General features: G+C 39.7%; 1 protein-coding gene across 1 annotated transcript in view; it reads right to left on the bottom strand.

Annotated features, from left to right (window-relative positions):
* Positions 1-803: 803 nt before the first annotated feature.
* The window catches only part of NRCAM (neuronal cell adhesion molecule), a 334,348-nt gene continuing 316,366 nt past the window's right edge, over positions 804-18,785 (bottom strand). The window contains exon 32 of the mRNA XM_053716724.1: positions 804-3,998. Within this exon, the coding sequence (XP_053572699.1) occupies positions 3,761-3,998 (238 nt within the window). The 3' untranslated portion in view covers positions 804-3,760. The remainder of the gene's footprint in view (positions 3,999-18,785) is intronic.

The raw sequence follows: 18,785 nt of genomic DNA, 5'->3' as shown, positions 1-18,785 counted from the left end.
CAACAGCTCATTGTTTGACAGGTGACACCTCTTACAGAAAAAGTAGGTTTATTCAGCCAAGGAACATACATTAAATACCCCCTTTATACATTATCTTGATTTTTTTTTTATTTAAGATTTTGCATATACAATCTTCAATGATCAAACCTCCTTTATACATTATATGCAAATAATGTTTAACATTCAGTTGCTGCTCAGTTATATGCTAAACTATTTTAATGTCCCTTTAAGTGTGTGAGAAAGGCAGTGTTTCTGGTTTATGAGAATACAACCCTTATAGCAGAAATAAATAAATAACTAAAACTGAATTGGTAAATGTATTATGTCATCTTTAAAGGGACACTAAACCCCCAAAAAATATTTTGTGATTCAGATAGAGAATTTAATTTTAAACAACTTTCCAATTTACTTCTATTATCTAATATGCTTTTTTTTTTAGATATCCTTTGTTAAAGAAATATCAATGCACATGGGTGAGCCAATCACATGAGGTATCTATGTGCAGGCACCAATCAGCAGCTACTGAGCCTATCGAGCTATTCAGCACAGAATATCAAGAGAATGAAGCAAATTAGATAATAGAAGTAAATTTGAAAGTTGTTCTAAATCTATCTAAATCATGAAAGAAAAAATGTGGGTTTAATGTCCCTTTAACTGCCCGCTTCATTTACACACAACAACTACATACTTGTCCAGTTTAATGAAAACTTTGGAGAAACAAAACTCACTGAATCTAACAATGACTTTAATTTATGTGAACATATTATTGAATTACAAGTTAAAAGATGAGCCACGACACAAAATGCAATTCAAATTTGAACACATTTAATATACAAAAATGTATTTTTACACAAGAGAGTCTGCAGGTGAACCAATACATGCACAGTTTATGTTATCATGTGCTACTTTCCTGAAGATCATAGGTTAAGGTTTTTGAACTCAACCTAAAGGTGACACCATTTTTATGCTCCATTTGTGTCAATTATCAAGTACAGTTGATATCAATTTGAAGTTTTTGCATCTTTTGTTGAATGTATTGTAGGAGTAAGATGCAACTTCTGCTACATAAGTTAACAAAACAGAATTATGTCACAGTGTTTTTCCTTAAAGGGACATTGTACAAAAAATGCTATCTTCTTTAAAAAAAAAAGAACATTATTTTGCATTAAAATGTAAAGTAATTTTTATTTCAAATTTAAACTAATACAACAGTATCAGCCATGCACTTACTGCAAGTTACAGATGCTCACTGTAAGCAGGAAGTACCTATCAGCCAATGAGCTTAGACAGGAAGTTCACAATTTATACTTATATCTTTAAATTTAAATGGATTTTACTTTGCATAGTTGTATGCAAAAAATATAAATGTAGTTAAATTCTGCTCTTGTGTATAGATAACATTACATTTTTTAGCACAGTCCTCATTTAAACAGCCACCAATATTGTTCGACTTTTTAAAATACTTTTTTTCTGTGTGCTTTGAAATTCGATTTGTATACTATAGTTTTACCCACTTAGAGCCAAATTCCAAGAACTGTATTGTATACCAATAGTTTGCCATTGGTTAAGACACTAAAGGGACAGAAAATGTAAAAATGGATCTGCAGCTGTTGAACTTGTGCTTAAATTCTATCGTTTTGTAAGCAAAAAAATGGCAAAATAAAACGTGCTGGCACAAGTTCATTAATTCTGCAGTGAGTACAATAGGCTAATATGTCATTTTCACAGCAAAATATATGTAATTAGATAGATGTCTTAAAAATACCATGCACTCCATATTGTCTATATTTCTTCTTATAAGGTATAACATAACCTTTATTCCATTAAATTCCTCTATAACATCTAGAAGCGTAAAGCATCTAAACTTTCAGTATATTTACAAATTGAACAAAATATCTACATATAAAAGCTTACTTAAAATTAAACTTGATGCAAGTTATGAAAAAGCAATTTATTGGCAAATGAAAAGGAGCATTGCTTCAACCATAGGTTGTTATATAATTTCATATGGAGCTAAACCACAGTATTGAAATAGTTTATGCACGCAAGATAAATATTTTCTTTTTAATCATGGATGATAACCATCCATCTCTACTAATCTCTGTTAGCAGCTTTCTCTTTTGTATGTATTTATATATATATAAAATGTATTTATTTATTTTTATAATTTTTTTTATAGTTGGAAATTACTTTGTAATGACGTTCTATGAAGTTACTGGCTTGGATTTTCTATTGTAGAAATAGTTGGGATTTTGTCATCTTTTTTATGTAAAAACTGGGTAAAAGATCATTAAAGGGACATACAACCAACATTTTTTTCTTTCATGATTCAGGTAGAGCAAACAGTTTTATACAAATTCCCATTTTACTTTGTTTATCAAAAATCCCTTGGTATAATTTCTTGAAGAATCACCAATACACTACTGGGACCTAGCTGAACACATTGGGTGAGCAGATGACAAAAGGCATATATGTGCATCCACCAATCAGGAGCAGGCTCGCAGTAGCACATTGCTACTCCCGAGCCTACCTAGGCATGCTTTTCAACAAAGGATAACAAGAGATTGAATCAATTTAGATAATAGACATAAATTGGAAAGTTGTTTAAAATGGCATGCTCTATATGAATCATGAACATTTGATATTGACTTTACTGTCCCCTTAATACACCCTGTGCTTTAAAATCTATAAGTATAATAAATAATTTGTGCTCAAGGCTATTTGCTGCTACTGTAGAAATCTAAGGAACACAGTGATACTTCAACTTGTAGAAAGCAGATTATTTTCCATTTGTGCACAATGTTTTTCATAACTTTTTTTTTGTTATTTATACAATTTACATTTTTGGCAATGTAGATACTGTAGGTCACCAATCTGATTTTACAGCACCAATTAATTCAACAGAACAGTGCATTATAAAATACATTTCTAAGAAAGGCACTGAAACATCTTGCTTAGGAAATCACAAAGCATTGCATTTCATCTTCAGTGACTGTAAAAATTCTAGAATACATTGCAAAGCCTAGCACTGTATGGACAACCTGGTTTTTACATGGTGTACAAAATACAACACTGTACATTTGTAATACTTTAAAGATTAAACAGCTAGAACATTATGGGAGCAAATTGCATTTATCTGGGTCTTCATAAGCATCAGCAACTGAAAGTGCCATGCCTAAATTGCTTTGCCATCATATCTATATATATGTTTCCAGTCTTTTAACAAGACGTATTATAGATAAACAACAAAATCACCAACTTCACCAACAATGTCCACAGAGACATTGAAGTTTTACACACTGCAATAATACTGGAACACTGACAATGAGAAAAGACTTCATATCCAGGTGTGTTTGACTTAGGACTCCATAACAACCAAACCATGTTATTTTTTATTTTTTTTACAAACACTGGTTTGTCTGTGAAATGTGAAGCATTACATGCAATATATTTTTCCAAAAAAGGAATAGCATTTATGATTAATTCATTTTGTCATAATGTAGACTATGTGTCAGTTGGTTTCCACATATGTTAAACGAATAAAACGATGTCTTCAACAAAAAAAGATTACGATGCTGTATTCTTTTTTCACACTGACATTCAGTATAACTTACAATAGTGTGTATATTTTAAATTATTATCCAATATATGAATATGTCTTCACACCATGTGATACCAATCAATTGATATACGATATTTGGGTGCACTGAATATACTTTAACTTGGCAGTATGCAAAAGAGAAAATCGCTGTCTTGCTCTTTAAACAAAGGAATTCATGGCATTGACCGGAGATGGTGCCTCTGAGCTTTCGTTGCCTTCCGCGGGTTCTTTTTCTTTTTTACCGCTGTACTGTCCAATAAAGGAGCCATCTTCATTAAACTGCCCATTTACTCCTTCACCATAATCAACTAAACTATCATCACTGTCATCTTTTTTCACTGTTCTGTCCGAAGGAGTCCGGCTGCCTTTTTTAAGTGGTTTTTGATCTTCTGCATCACTGTAAGTAAAATAAAAAAATAACAAATCAGCAAGGTATAGTGATATTTTTATATATCAGGGATGTCCAAGCATTTCACATGAGGGGCCACACTCAATTTGTTTCTTCAATTAGAGAATCAAAGAGCAAATTGTAGAAATCCTGCTAATGAAAATATCACACACACACATATATACAGTGTATATATATATATATATATATATATATATATACTTGAGCTTTATATAACTAGCTTACAAATAAGCAATGATTTATATAAACATGTGATTTTTTTGTTCTGGTTGTTTAAGAACCAGTATCAATTTGTGATATTAATTCAACCATGTTACTGTACATATAAATAATACATACAAGATGTTATACCACTCTATTAGTGTGCACTTGCTGCATAAAAAAAAATGTTGCATTTACATTGACCAAAGAATTAAAAAATCTTGGTTCACAGACAAACAGTATTGCATACAGAGACAAGCTGGGTAGTTAAAATATGTTGGACGGATGCATTGTGGTTTTATTGAACAAGCAAGCTTTATACAAATTCTACAACTAAAAAAAGAGCATGCAAAATTCAAGAACCCAGTGCTAAATGATCCATTTAAATCCACATTTTTAAATATTCTTATACCGCTATTATGCAACCCTAGAGGTAGGAATCAGAATGGTTTCCAGCATTGGAACAATACGTTCTTATTTCTGTGAGTCTGCTCTAAAATATTACATATATTCTGTGACATTAGCTAACGCTTTCTGTATTTTCATGAATAAATAATAAACTACACATTTTCATTTATTCATGTTACAATGGGAAGATGCAGATGAAGTGTCAAGGAGTATTTAATATCTTTGCAATCTGTAGAACAGGTTGCAAATTTGCACTCTTACCTTTCAAGCGACCTATATATTTTGAATAAAAAAAATGAAAAAGAAACAAAAATCACCTATAGAAAACAATACTTGTGTCCTGAGTGGGTATGCTTGTCTCATTATGGCCTTAAATAAAAATCTACTGTACTTTACTATCAACTGCTTCATTTAGTAATACTAAAGGAACTTGAAACACAATTCTATTATTTCATGATTCGCATAGAGCATACAAATTTAGTCAACTTTCTAATTTACTTGTATTAGCAAATTTGCTTTATTCTCTTGCACTACTGTGAGCTAGCTGATCCCATCGGGTAAGCCAATGAAAAAATTAATTTATGTGTAGCCACCAATCAACAGTCAGCTCCCAGTAGTGCATTGCTGTTCCTAAACCTACCTATGTGTGTTTTTCAACAAAGGAAACTAACTGAATGAAACAAATAATATAACAGAAATTGAATTACATGCTTTATGTAAATAATAAAAGTTTAATTTGACTTTAATGTCCCTTTAAAGGGACACTGAACCCCATTTTTTTCTTTTCTGATTTAGATAGAGCATGCAATTTTAAGCAACTTTCTAATTTACTCCTATTATCAATTTTTCTTCATTCTCTTGCTATCTTTATTTGAAAAAGAAGGCATCTAAGGTTTTTTTTTTTTTGTTCAGAACCCTGGACAGCACTTTTTTATTGGTGGATGAATTTATCCACCAATCCGCAAGAACAACCCAGGTTGTTCACCAAAAATGGGCCGGCATCAAAACTTACATTCTTGCATTTCAAATAAAGATACCAAGAGAATGAAGAAAAATTGATAATAGGAGTACATTAGAAAGTTGCTTAAAATTTCATGCTCTATCTGAATCATGAAATAAAAAATTTAGGTTCAGTGTCCCTTTAATGTAATAAAAAAAAAATCATATTTACAAATTATATACTATGTTATAATTTAGAAACAGAGAAATCTAAACAGGTGTTTTGTGGAACTACCCAACAAAAACACATACAAACTATTATACTTAATAGAATTCAAATAGAACACATAATAACTGTGTAAAAGTTGGTGCAGTGTAACATAGTATGAACAAAAATACTTATTTTTTTACAGAATTTGAACACTAGCTCAATATAATATAATGTGCTATTTTGTATCTTAAAGTTATTCAAAAGCCCACAATATTTAAATAATTTAATCTTAACACTTCTACAATAACAAGTTAATTATGATACTAAGGGCTTGATTTATAAAGCGGCGGTCACCAGACCTCTTTGGTGGAGAAATTTAATCTCCCCGGTCTCGTCCGATTGGCACCTCCTGCCCATGCTTGAATGGCTGTGCGCAGGCAGGGGGTGGTGTTGCTGCACAAGAGTGCAAAATAGCACTCTTGTGCAATGCTGAATTCAACCAACGGAATTCAGCCCGCCAGAGAAGAGCTGCGCCGGAAGGAGGCGCTTATGTACGTCCCTGTCTGCTGTTTCCTGATAAATCGAGCCCTATGTTACTGACCAATAATATCACTAAAAACATAATTTATGCTTACCTGATAAATTCCTTTCTTCTGTAGTGTGATCAGTCCACGGGTCATCATTACTTCTGGGATATTACTCCTCCCCAACAGGAAGTGCAAGAGGATTCACCCAGCAGAGCTGCATATAGCTCCTCCCCTCTACGTCACTCCCAGTCATTCGACCAAGGACCAACGAGAAAGGAAAAGCCAAGGGTGAAGTGGTGACTGGAGTATAAATTAAAAAATATTTACCTGCCTTAAAAACAGGGCGGGCCGTGGACTGATCACACTACAGAAGAAAGGAATTTATCAGGTAAGCATAAATTATGTTTTCTTCTGTTAAGTGTGATCAGTCTACGGGTCATCATTACTTCTGGGATACCAATACCAAAGCAAAAGTACACGGATGACGGGAGGGATAGGCAGGCTCTTTATACAGAAGGAACCACTGCCTGAAGAACCTTTCTCCCAAAAATAGCCTCCGATGAAGCAAAAGTGTCAAATTTGTAAAATTTGGAAAAAGTATGAAGCCAAGACCAAGTTGCAGCCTTGCAAATCTGTTCAACAGAGGCATCATTCTTGAAGGCCCAAGTGGAAGCCACAGCTCTAGTAGAATGAGCTGTAATTCTTTCAGGAGGCTGCTGTCCAGCAGTCTCATAAGCTAAACGAATTATGCTACGAAGCCAAAAAGAAAGAGAGGTAGCGGAAGCTTTTTGACCTCTCCTCTGCCCAGAGTAAATGACAAACAGAGAAGACGTTTGTCGAAATTCCTTAGTTGCCTGTAAGTAAAATTTTAGAGCACGGACTACATCCAGGTTGTGCAGTAGACGTTCCTTCTTTGAAGAAGGATTTGGGCATAAAGAAGGAACAACAATCTCTTGATTGATATTCCTGTTAGTAACTACCTTAGGTAAGAACCCAGGTTTAGTACGCAGGACTACCTTATCCGAAAGAAAAATCAAATAAGGAGAATCACAATGTAAGGCTGATAATTCAGAGACTCTTCGAGCCGAGGAAATAGCCATTAAAAATAGAACTTTCCAAGATAACAACTTTATATCAATGGAATGAAGGGGTTCAAACGGAACGCCCTGTAAAACATTAAGAACAAGGTTTAAACTCCATGGTGGAGCAACAGTTTTAAACACAGGCTTAATTCTGGCCAAAGCCTGACAAAAAGCCTGGACGTCAGGAACTTCTGACAGACGTTTGTGTAACAGAATGGACAGAGCTGAGATCTGTCCCTTTAATGAACTAGCAGATAAACCCTTTTCTAAACCTTCTTGTAGAAAAGACAATATCCTAGGAATCCTAACCTTACTCCAAGAGTAACCTTTGGATTCACACCAATATAGGTATTTACGCCATATCTTATGGTAAATCTTTCTGGTAACAGGTTTCCTAGCCTGTATTAAGGTATCAATAACTGACTCAGAAAATCCACGTCTTGATAAAATCAAGCGTACAATTTCCAAGCAGTCAGCTTCAGAGAAGTTAGATTTTGATGTTTGAAGGGACCCTGTATCAGAAGGTCCTGTTTCAGAGGTAGAGACCAAGGTGGACAGGATGACATGTCCACCAGGTCTGCATACCAAGTCCTGCGTGGCCACGCAGGTGCTATTAGAATCACTGATGCTCTCTCTTGTTTGATTCTGGCAATCAATCGAGGAAGCAACGGGAAGGGTGGAAACACGTAAGCCATCCTGAAGTCCCAAGGTGCTGTCAGAGCATCTATCAGGACTGCTCCTGGATCCCTGGATCTGGACCCGTAACGAGGAAGCTTGGCGTTCTGTCGAGACGCCATGAGATCTATCTCTGGTTTGCCCCAACGTCGAAGTATTTGGGCAAAGACCTCCGGATGAAGTTCCCACTCCCCCGGATGAAAAGTCTGACGACTTAAGAAATCCGCCTCCCAGTTCTCCACTCCCGGGATGTGGATTGCTGACAGGTGGCAAGAGTGAGACTCTGCCCAGCAAATTATCTTTGATACTTCCATCATAGCTAGGGAGCTTCTTGTCCCTCCCTGATGGTTGATGTAAGCTACAGTCGTGATGTTGTCCGACTGAAACCTGATGAACCCCCGAGTTGTCAACTGGGGCCAAGCCAGGAGGGCATTGAGAACTGCTCTCAATTCCAGAATGTTTATTGGCAGGAGACTCTCCTCCTGACTCCATTGTCCCTGAGCCTTCAGAGAATTCCAGACGGCACCCCAACCTAGAAGGCTGGCGTCTGTTGTTACAATTGTCCAGTCTGGTCTGCTGAATGGCATCCCCCTGGACAGATGTGGCCGAGAAAGCCACCATAGAAGAGAATTTCTGGTCTCTTGATCCAGATTCAGAGAAGGGGATAAGTCTGAGTAATCCCCATTCCACTGACTTAGCATGCACAGTTGCAGTGGTCTGAGGTGTAAGCGTGCAAAGGGTACTATGTCCATTGCCGCTACCATTAAGCCGATTACCTCCATGCATTGAGCCACTGACGGGTGTTGAATGGAATGAAGGGTGCGGCAAGCACTTTGAAGTCTTGTTAGCCTGTCCTCTGTCAGGTAAATCTTCATTTCTACAGAATCTATAAGAGTCCCCAGGAAGGGAACTCTTGTGAGTGGAACGAGTGAACTTTTCTTTTCGTTCACCTTCCATCCATGTGACCTTAGAAATGCCAGCACTAACTCTGTATGAGACTTGGCAGTTTGAAAGCTTGAAGCTTGTATCAGAATGTCGTCTAGGTATGGAGCTACCGAGATTCCCTGCGGTCTTAGTACCGCCAGAAGAGCACCCAGAACCTTTGTGAAGATTCTTGGAGCTGTAGCCAATCCGAATGGAAGAGCCACAAACTGGTAATGCCTGTCTAGGAAGGCAAACCTTAGGTACCGATAATGATCTTTGTGAATCGGTATGTGAAGGTAAGCATCTTTTAAATCTACAGTGGTCATGTATTGACCCTCTTGGATCATAGGTAAAATTGTCCGAATAGTCTCCATCTTGAACGATGGAACTCTTAGGAATTTGTTTAGGATCTTTAAGTCCAGGATTGGTCTGAAAGTTCCCTCTTTTTTGGGAACCACAAACAGATTTGAGTAAAACCCCTGTCCCTGTTCCGATCGTGGAACTGGATGGATTACTCCCATTAACAAGAGCTCTTGTACGCAGCGTAGAAACGCCTCTTTCTTTGTCTGGATTGTTGACAATCTTGACAGATGAAATCTCTCTCTTGGAGGAGAGTATTTGAAGTCCAGAAGGTATCCCTGAGATATTATCTCTAGCGCCCAGGGATCCTGAACATCTCTTGCCCAAGCCTGGGCGAAGAGAGAAAGTCTGCCCCCCACTAGATCCGATCCCGGATCGGGGGCCCTCAATTCATGCTGTTTTAGGGGCAGCAGCAGGTTTCCTAGTCTGCTTGCCCTTGTTCCAGGACTGGTTAGGTTTCCAGCCTTGTCTGTAGCGAGCAACAGCTCCTTCCTGTTTTGGTGCAGAGGAAGTTGATGCTGCTCCTGCTTTGAAATTACGAAAGGAACGAAAATTAGACTTAGAAGTAACATCAGCTGACCAGGATTTTAGCCACAGCGCCCTGCGTGCCTGAATGGCGAATCCTGAATTCTTCACCGTAAGTTTAGTAAGATGTACTACGGCCTCCGAAATGAATGAATTAGCTAGTTTAAGGACCCTAAGCCTGTCCGTAATGTCGTCCAGAGTAGCTGAACCAATGTTCTCTTCCAGAGACTCAATCCAGAATGCCGCTGCAGCCGTGATCGGCGCAATGCATGCAAGGGGTTGCAATATAAAATCTTGTTGAACAAACATTTTCTTAAGGTAACCCTCTAACTTTTTAATACACGGAGGTTTTCCAGTTTAAATTTAAAATTTGAAATATCTGAATCCAGTCTGTTTGGATCAGAACCGTCACCCACAGAATGAAGTTCTCCGTCCTCATGTTCTGCCACCTGTGACGCAGTGTCTGACATGGCCCTAATATTATCAGCGCACTCTGTTCTCACCCCAGAGTGATCACGCTTACCTCTTAGTTCTGGTAATTTAGCCAAAACCTCAGTCATAACAGTAGCCATATCCTGTAATGTGATTTGTAATGGCCGCCCAGATGTACTCGGCGCTACAATATCACGCACCTCCCTCTGAGCGGGAGATGTAGGTACTGACACGTGAGGCGAGTTAGTCGGCATAACTCTCCCCTCGTTGTTTGGTGAAATTTGTTCAATTTGTACAGATTGACTTTTATTTAAAGTAGCATCAATACAGTTAGTACATAAATTTCTATTGGGCTCCACTTTGGCATTGCAACAAATGACACAGGTATCATCCTCTGAATCAGACATGTTTAACACACTAGCAAATAAACTTGCAACTTGGAAATACAATTCAATTAGAATAATATTAAAACGTACTGTGCCTTTAAGAAGCACAGAAGATCTATGACAGTTGAAAATTAATAAATTGAAACAGTTATAGCCTCAATCCTTGTAAACAACACAACTTTAGCAAAGGTTTAATCCCATTAGCAAAGATAACAAATTCTGAAAGCAGGAAACAAATTACAGAATAAACGTTTTTTATCTCAGTCAAACTATAATTCTCACAGCTCTGCTGAGAGAAATTACCTCCCTCAAAATAAGTTTTGAAGACCCCTGAGCTCTGTAGAGATGAACCGGATCATGCAGGGAATACAATGAGTTGCTGACTGAAATATTTGATGCATAGTAAAAGCGCCAAAAAACGGCCCCTCCCCCTCACACACAGCAGTGAGGGAGAACAGAAACTGTCAGAAAAACAGATTAAGCAACTGCCAAGTGGAAAAATAGTGCCCAAACATTTATTCACACAGTACCTCAGCAAATGAAAACGATTTTACATTCCAGCAAAAACGTTAAACATAATCTCTAGTTATTAAACAGCTTTATGTATTTCTTACAGTGTAATTCTAGTGAAGTACCATTCCCCAGAATACTGAAGTGTAAAGTATACATACATGACATTATATCGGTATGGCAGGATTTTCTCATCAATTCCATTGTCAGAAAATAAAAACTGCTACATACCTCTATGCAGATTCATCTGCCCGCTGTCCCCTGATCTGAAGTTTACCTCACTCCTCAGATGGCCGAGAACAGCAATATGATCTTAACTACTCCGGCTAAAATCATAGCAAAACTCTGGTAGATTCTTCTTCAAACTCTGCCAGAGAGGTAATAACACACTCCGGTGCTATTTTAAAATAACAAACTTTTGATTGAAGATATAAAACTAAGTATAATCACCATAGTCCTCTCACACATCCTATCTAGTCGTTGGGTGCAAGAGAATGACTGGGAGTGACGTAGAGGGGAGGAGCTATATGCAGCTCTGCTGGGTGAATCCTCTTGCACTTCCTGTTGGGGAGGAGTAATATCCCAGAAGTAATGATGACCCGTGGACTGATCACACTTAACAGAAGAAATCAATCATACCACTATTTGTTTTTATGTTATTGTATATTACCATTGCTTTTTAAAATGATAAATGATTTAGTTGTGGGGAAAGTATGATGCTGTAATTTAGTTGTGGGGGAAAAAGTATGATGCTGTAATTTAGTTGCGGGGGAAAAAGTATGATGCTGTAATTTAGTTGTGGGGAAAAAAGTATGATGTTGTACTCTACATCTCAAGTTAATTATAACTAGGTATGAGCTAAATAATTACACTAGTTTATTTGAAATCGATCAAATATTGAAAGTATCATTCAGAATATGTTTTTCACCAAAAATGCCACTTTCAATCAAACTAGAGATTACAATAATTTATTCTAGAATTTTTCAATTTAAATTCAATAGATTTTTCTGTAGTCAATCTGTTGATTGTTGAGGGCTCTATGTGCATTTCAATAAGTGTCTCACACATACTTTTTTTATCTGCATTCAGAATTCTAGTGAGAAATCTGGCCTCATGTATGGCCATTAACAATACTGCTTGATAAAACATCACAGCTTATGTTTTTCATTGTGGGATATATATACTACTAGTTTTAACCTGAGAGGACAAACTTTTAGGGTTTAACCTTGAAATGATTGATGGAGAAACACACTGTTGACTGTTTGCTGTGATAGTCTACAGGTTGGACTGACTATTACAGCATCCTTTCATTTTGAAGAAATAGTATGGCATGTTGTTTCTGGTAACAAAAAGTCCTCTGTTTATTGAAATATTGGACATTTGTGGTTCTCTCTTTCTCTCTTTAAAGTTTCACATGTTCTTCACCGTGACATGCTCACAATGCACAGGAAGTTTCTATTACAGAGCCCAAATATTCCAGCCCTCTAAATGCTTTACTTAAAGGGAAGGTTTACTCAAACATGTTCTCCCATTTAATTTGTTCCCAATGTTCTACTTTCCCTGCTGGAGTTTATTAAATTGTTAACAAGTATTTCCTTTACCCTTATATTGGCATTTGAAATAGTTTCTTTAGCCTGTGGTATCCCCACCTATTCTTAAAGTTTGTGGCCTCAGCTCCAAAATATAGATAAGTTGTGTTAACACAGCAAGCAGGAGAAATTACACTCCCAGTTTGGTATAGAAGAGATAAGGTAATAAAATGTCAATTTTCCATTGTTCTCTCAAAGTATTGGTCTTTTGTTTATGGGCAGATATAAGATAAAGTAATGAGATCTGATAATACCTACAAGCTCAATCCATTTTATTAAGTTGCGGCTTCAAAACACAGAATCAGTTATTTCATATTCACAAATAAACCATAAAAAGCTAATTCTCATACATTTTATACTCTGCAGCTGGAAAAAAAGTAATTGGAAACACATTACGGGAAAAAGGAAATTTATGCTTACCTGATAAATGTAATTATTTATTGACACAATGAGTCCACGGATCATCTAATTACTATTGGGAATATCACTCCTGCCCAGCAGGAGGCGGCAAAGAGCACCACAGCAAAGCTGTTAAATATCACCTCCCTTTCCTCCCACAAGTCATTCGACCGAACTAAAGGAGAGAAAGGAAGCAACAAGGTGCAGAGGTGTCTGAAGTTTATAACAAACCAACAACCTGTCTAAAGAACAGGACGGGCCGTGAACTCATCGTGTCAAGAAATAAATAAATTTATCAGGTAAGCATAAATTTCCTTTTCTTTCTAATGACACAATGAGACCACGGATAATCTAATTACTAGGCCGTGGACTCATCGTGTCAAGAAATAAATACATTTATCAGGTAAGCATAAGTTTCCTTTTCTTTCTAATGACACGATGAGTCCACGGATAATCTAATTACTATTAGGAATCATTACCCAAGCTAGAGTACACAGATGATAAGGGAGGGACAAGATAGGGAACCTAAATGGAAGGTACCACTGCTTTAAGAACCTTTCTCCCAAAAGCGGCCTCAGTCAAGGCAAAAGTGTCAAATTTGTAGTATTTTGAAAAAGTGTGAAGAGAGGACCAAGTTGCAGCCTTGCAAATCTGATCTACAGAAGCTTAATTATTGAATGCCCATAAGGAAGAAACAGCCCTTGTGGAATGAGTCGTAACCCTCTCTGGAGGCTGCTGTCCAGCAGTTTCATAGGCAAAACGTATGATACTCTTCAGCCAAAATGAAAGAGAAGTAGCCGTAGCTTTCTGTCTCTTACGTTTTCCTGAGAAAACTACAAACAAAGCAGAAGACTGACGAAAATCCTTAGTCGCCTGTAAGTAAAGGTTTAGAGCACGTACCACGTCTAAATTATGCAGAAGCTGTTCCTTCTGACACAATGAAGGAACAACAATCTCTTGATTAATGTTCCGGTCAGAAACTACTTTTGGAAGAAAACCTAACTTTGTACGTAAAACTACCTTATCGGAATGAAAAATAAGGTAAGGTGACTCATACCGTAATGCCGAGAGTTCTGACAAGATAACAACTTAATATCTAAGAAATGCATGGGCTCAAACAGAGCCCCTTGAATAACCTTAAGAACTAAATTAAGACTCCAGGTAGGAGTAACTGGTTTGAACACAGGCCTGATCCTGATCAAGGCCTGACAAAATGATTGCACATCTGGAACGTCTGCCAGACGTTTATGTAACAAAATAGACAAGGCAGATATTTGACCCTTTAGGGAATTAGCCGATAATCCTTTCTCCAAACCTTCTTGGAGAAATGACAGAATTCTAGGAATCCTAACTCTGTTCCAAGAGTAGCCCTTGGATTCACACCAATATAGATATTTACGCCATATCTTGTGGTAAATCCTTCTAGTCACAGGTTTACGAGCCTGAATCATGGTCTCAATGACCAAATCTGAAAATCTCCACTTAGATAAAATTTAGCACTCAATCTCCACGCAGTCAGCTTCAGAGAAACTAGATTTGGATGAAGGAAAGGCCCTTGAAGTAGAAGGTCCTTCCTCAACAGAAGTCTCCAAGGTGAAAGAGAGGACATTTCCACCAGGTCTGCATACCAAATCCTGCAAGGCCAAGCTGCTGCAATGAGGATCACTGACACCCTATCCTGCTTGATTCGAGCAATGACCAGAGGAACAAGAGCGAACGAAGGAAATAGGTATGCAAGATTGAAATTCCAAGGTACCGCCAGGGCATCTATCAATACCGCTTGAGGGTCCCTTGACCTCGATCCATACCTCAGAAGCTTGGCATTCTGACGAGATGCCATGAGATCCAATTCCGGCTCACTCCATTTGAGAATCAGGCTGGAAAATACTTCCGGATGGAGTTCCCACTCCCCCGGGTGAAAGGTCTGTCTGCTCAGGAAGTCCGCCTCCCAGTTGTCCACCTCTGGGATGTGGATCGCCGACAGACAGCAATTGCGGGTCTCCACCCACCAAATTATCTTGGCTACCTCTGTCATGGCTAAGGAACTCTGCGTTCCTCCCTGATGATTAATGTAAGCCACTGAAGTTATATTGTCCGACTGGAATCTGATGAACCGGGCTGATGCTTACTGAAGCCAGGCCAGAAGAGCATTGAAGATTGCTCACAGCTCCAGAATGTTTATGGGCAGAACAGACTCTGACTGAGTCCAAGTTCCCTGAGCCTTTAGAGAGCCCCAAACTGCTCCCCAGAAGGTTGGCGTCTGTTGTCACAATAATCCAGGAGGGTCTGCGAAAGCAGGTCCCCTGGGAGAGATGATCCTGAGACAACCATCAAAGAAGAAACTCCCTTGTCTCCTGCTCCAGTTGTATTCGTGGAGACAAATCTGCATAATCTCTGTTCCTTTGATTGAGCATGTTTAACTGCAGAGGTCTTAGGTGGAAACAAGCGAACAGGATGATGTCCATTGCCGCCCCCATCAGCCCGATAACCTCCATGCACTGAGCCACTGATGGCCGAGGAGCGGAGTGAAGCGCTAGGCAAGAATATAAAATCTTTGATTTCCTGACTTCTATCAGAAAAATCTTCATTGATAGGGAATCTATTATGGTTCCCAAGAAAGTTACCCTTGTATTTGGAACTAAGGAGCTCTTTTTCAAATTTACCTTCCATCCATGAGATCGCAGGAAAGATAACAACATTTCCGTGTGGGACCTTGCTTGTTGAAAGGATGGCGCCTGGACCAGGATGTCGTCCAGATAAGCCGCCACTGCAATGCCCCATAATCGGAGCACCGCAAACAGGGATCCCAGAACTTTTGAGAAAATTCTGGGAGCTGTGGCAAGGCCGAAAGGAAGAGCCACAAATTGGAAGTGTTTGTCTAAAAAGGAAAACCTTAGAAACTTGTGATGATCCCTGTGAATGGGATCATGCAGGTATGCATCCTTTAAATCCACCGTTGTCATAAATTGACCCTCTTGGACCAAAGGAAGAATGGAACGAATAGTTTCCATCTTGAAGGACGGTACTCTGAGGAATTTGCTTAGACTCTTGAGATCTAAAATTGGCCTGAAGGTTCCCTCCTTTTGGGAACCACAAACAGATTGGAATAAAACTCCAGACCCCATTCCTGCATTGGGACAGGAACTATCACTCCGAGGTCGGAGAGGTCCTGTACACAGTGTAAGAATGCCTCTCTTTTTGTCTGGTCTACAGATAATCTTGAAAGCAGAAACCTGCCTCTGGGAGGACATTTTTTTAACTCTAGTTTGTATCCCTGGGACACTATGCCCACTGCCCAGGGATCCTGAACATCTCAAACCCAAGCCTGAGCAAAGAAGGGGGCAGGTCCTTCATGCTGTCTTTGATTCAATAGCAGGCTTCTTGGATTGTTTTCCCTTGTTCCAAGACTGACTGGGTCTTGCTTGGAAGAGGAAGAATTTCCCTCGAAATTTCGAAAGGAACGAAAATTACTCTGACGTTCCTTTTGCTTGTTTCTCTTATCCTGAGGGAGAAGATGACCCTTTCCTCCTGTAATATCAGAGATTATTTCCGTCAAACCCGGTCCAAACAAGGTCTTCCCTTTGTAAGGAATCTCTAAAAGCTTAGACTTAGATGACACATCCGCAGACCAAGGTTTTAACCATAAGGCTCTGCAGGCTAGAACAGGAAAACCTAAAATCTTTGCTCCCAGTTTGATAACCTGTAGGGAAGCATCCTATATTATAAAAGGCCAAGTGTGTTTGTCTGAAGCCATCATGCGCAGTAGAGACTGCGTGCGGACAAACACACCTGGCCTTCAGCTGCAGAGTAGTGCGCACTGCGGAAGCTGCCTGGTGGGGGCGTGACCGTCGTCGGGCGTGCTGTGATGGGGGCGTGGCCGGAGGGTGTGGTTGGCGTGGCGAAGGGGCGTGGTGAGGGGGCGTGGCCTCGCTGGAGCGTGCGGGAGGGGCTTGGCCGGCGGGAGAGACCCAGAAAGAAAGCGAGCAGAAGAGGGGGGAAGAGCAAAAAGAGGGAGAGAGAGCGCAAGAGAGTGGGAGAGAAAGAGGGGGAGAGAGAGGGGGGAGAGAGAGCTCAAAAGAGAGGGGGGAGAGAGAGAGCTCAAAAGAGAGGGGGGAGAGAGAGCTTAAAAGAGAGGTGAGAGAAAGAGCGCAAAAGAGGGAGAGAGAGCGCGAAAGAGAGGGGGAGAGAGCGCAAGAGAGGGGGAGAGAGAGCGCACAAAAGAGGGGGCGAGAGAGAGCTCAAAAGAGAGGGGGAGAGAGCGCGCAAAAGAGAGGGGGAGAGAGAGCGCAAAAGAGAGGGGGGAGAGTTTAAAAGAGAGCGCAAAAGAGGGGGGAGAGAGCGCAAAAGAGAAGGGGGAGACAGAGTGCAAAAGAGGGAGAGAGAGAGCAAAAGAGGGAGAGAGAGAGCGCAAAAGAGAAGGGGGAGACAGAGTGCAAAAGAGGGAGAGAGAGCGCAAAAAAGAGGGAGGAAAGAGCGCAAAAGAGTGGGGGGAGAGAGAGCTCAAAAGAGAGGGGGGGAGAGAGAGCTCAAAAGAGAGGGGGGGAGAGAGAGCTCAAAAGAGAGGGGGGGAGAGAGTTTAAAAGAGAGGGGGGAGAGAGAGTGCAAAAGAGAGGGGGAGAGAGCGCAAAAGAGAAGGGGGAGAGAGCGCAAAAGAGGGGAAGAGAGAGTGCAAAAGAGGGGAAGAGAGAGCAAAAGAGAGGGGGGAGCAAAAGAGAGGGGGGAGAGAGAGAGCGCAAAAGAGGGGGGAGAGAGAGAGCAAAAGAGGGGGGAGAGAAAGAGCAAAAGAGGGGGAGAGAGCAAAATAGGGGAGAGAGAGAGCAAAAGAGGGCGAGAGAGAGCAAGAGGGGGGAGAGAGCAGATGAGGGGGGGAAGAGAGAGAGCGAGCAAAAGAGGGGAGAGAGAGCAAAAGAGGTGGGAGAGAGAGAGCAAAAGAGGGGGGAGAGATAGCACAAGAGGGGAGAGAGCAAAAAAGGGGAGAGAGAGAGAGCAAAAGAGGGGGGAGAGTGCAAAATAAGGGGGAGAGAGAGAACTCAAAAGAGAGGGGGGGAGAGAGAGAGAGCGCAAAAGAGAGGGGGGAGAGAGAGGGAGCAAGGGTTGGAACCGCAGTACCTAAAAAATTGGCCCGTGTACATGGGCTTTAGGACTAGTAAGTAATAAAGGAATTAGCCAACTTAAGGGCTTTTATCCTATCCTGCATCTCATCAAGGGGAGTGTCTGTCCTAATAGCATCAGACAACGCATCAAACCAATATGCCGCTGCACTAGTGACGGTAGCTATGCACACAGCATGTTGCCATTGTAAACCTTGGTGTACATACATCTTCTTGAGTAGTGAAACACGACCGCGTCAGAGGCTTTGTGTTTATTTTAACTGCACTTTCAGACTATTTACTAATTGATCATTTTATTTGTTGTTGTAACATTTGTTGTAACATTTGGGACATATTGTGGGAAGGATGGGGAAGGGATTTATAGTATATTTAGTGTAAAAAAAAGTGGCTTATCTACCCTAATATAGGGCAATACAGGACACAGTTCCTAAATATATAAGCATATATTGAACATTGTCATTAGGCTCCTGAACAGCATCCACCTTGGAAAATGTTG

The sequence above is a fragment of the Bombina bombina genome, chromosome 6 (assembly GCF_027579735.1).
Source record: "Bombina bombina isolate aBomBom1 chromosome 6, aBomBom1.pri, whole genome shotgun sequence".
Lineage (NCBI taxonomy): Eukaryota > Metazoa > Chordata > Amphibia > Anura > Bombinatoridae > Bombina > Bombina bombina.
The sequence above is the reverse complement of the archived record's forward strand: the minus strand, read 5'-3'. Positions and strand labels throughout refer to the sequence as shown.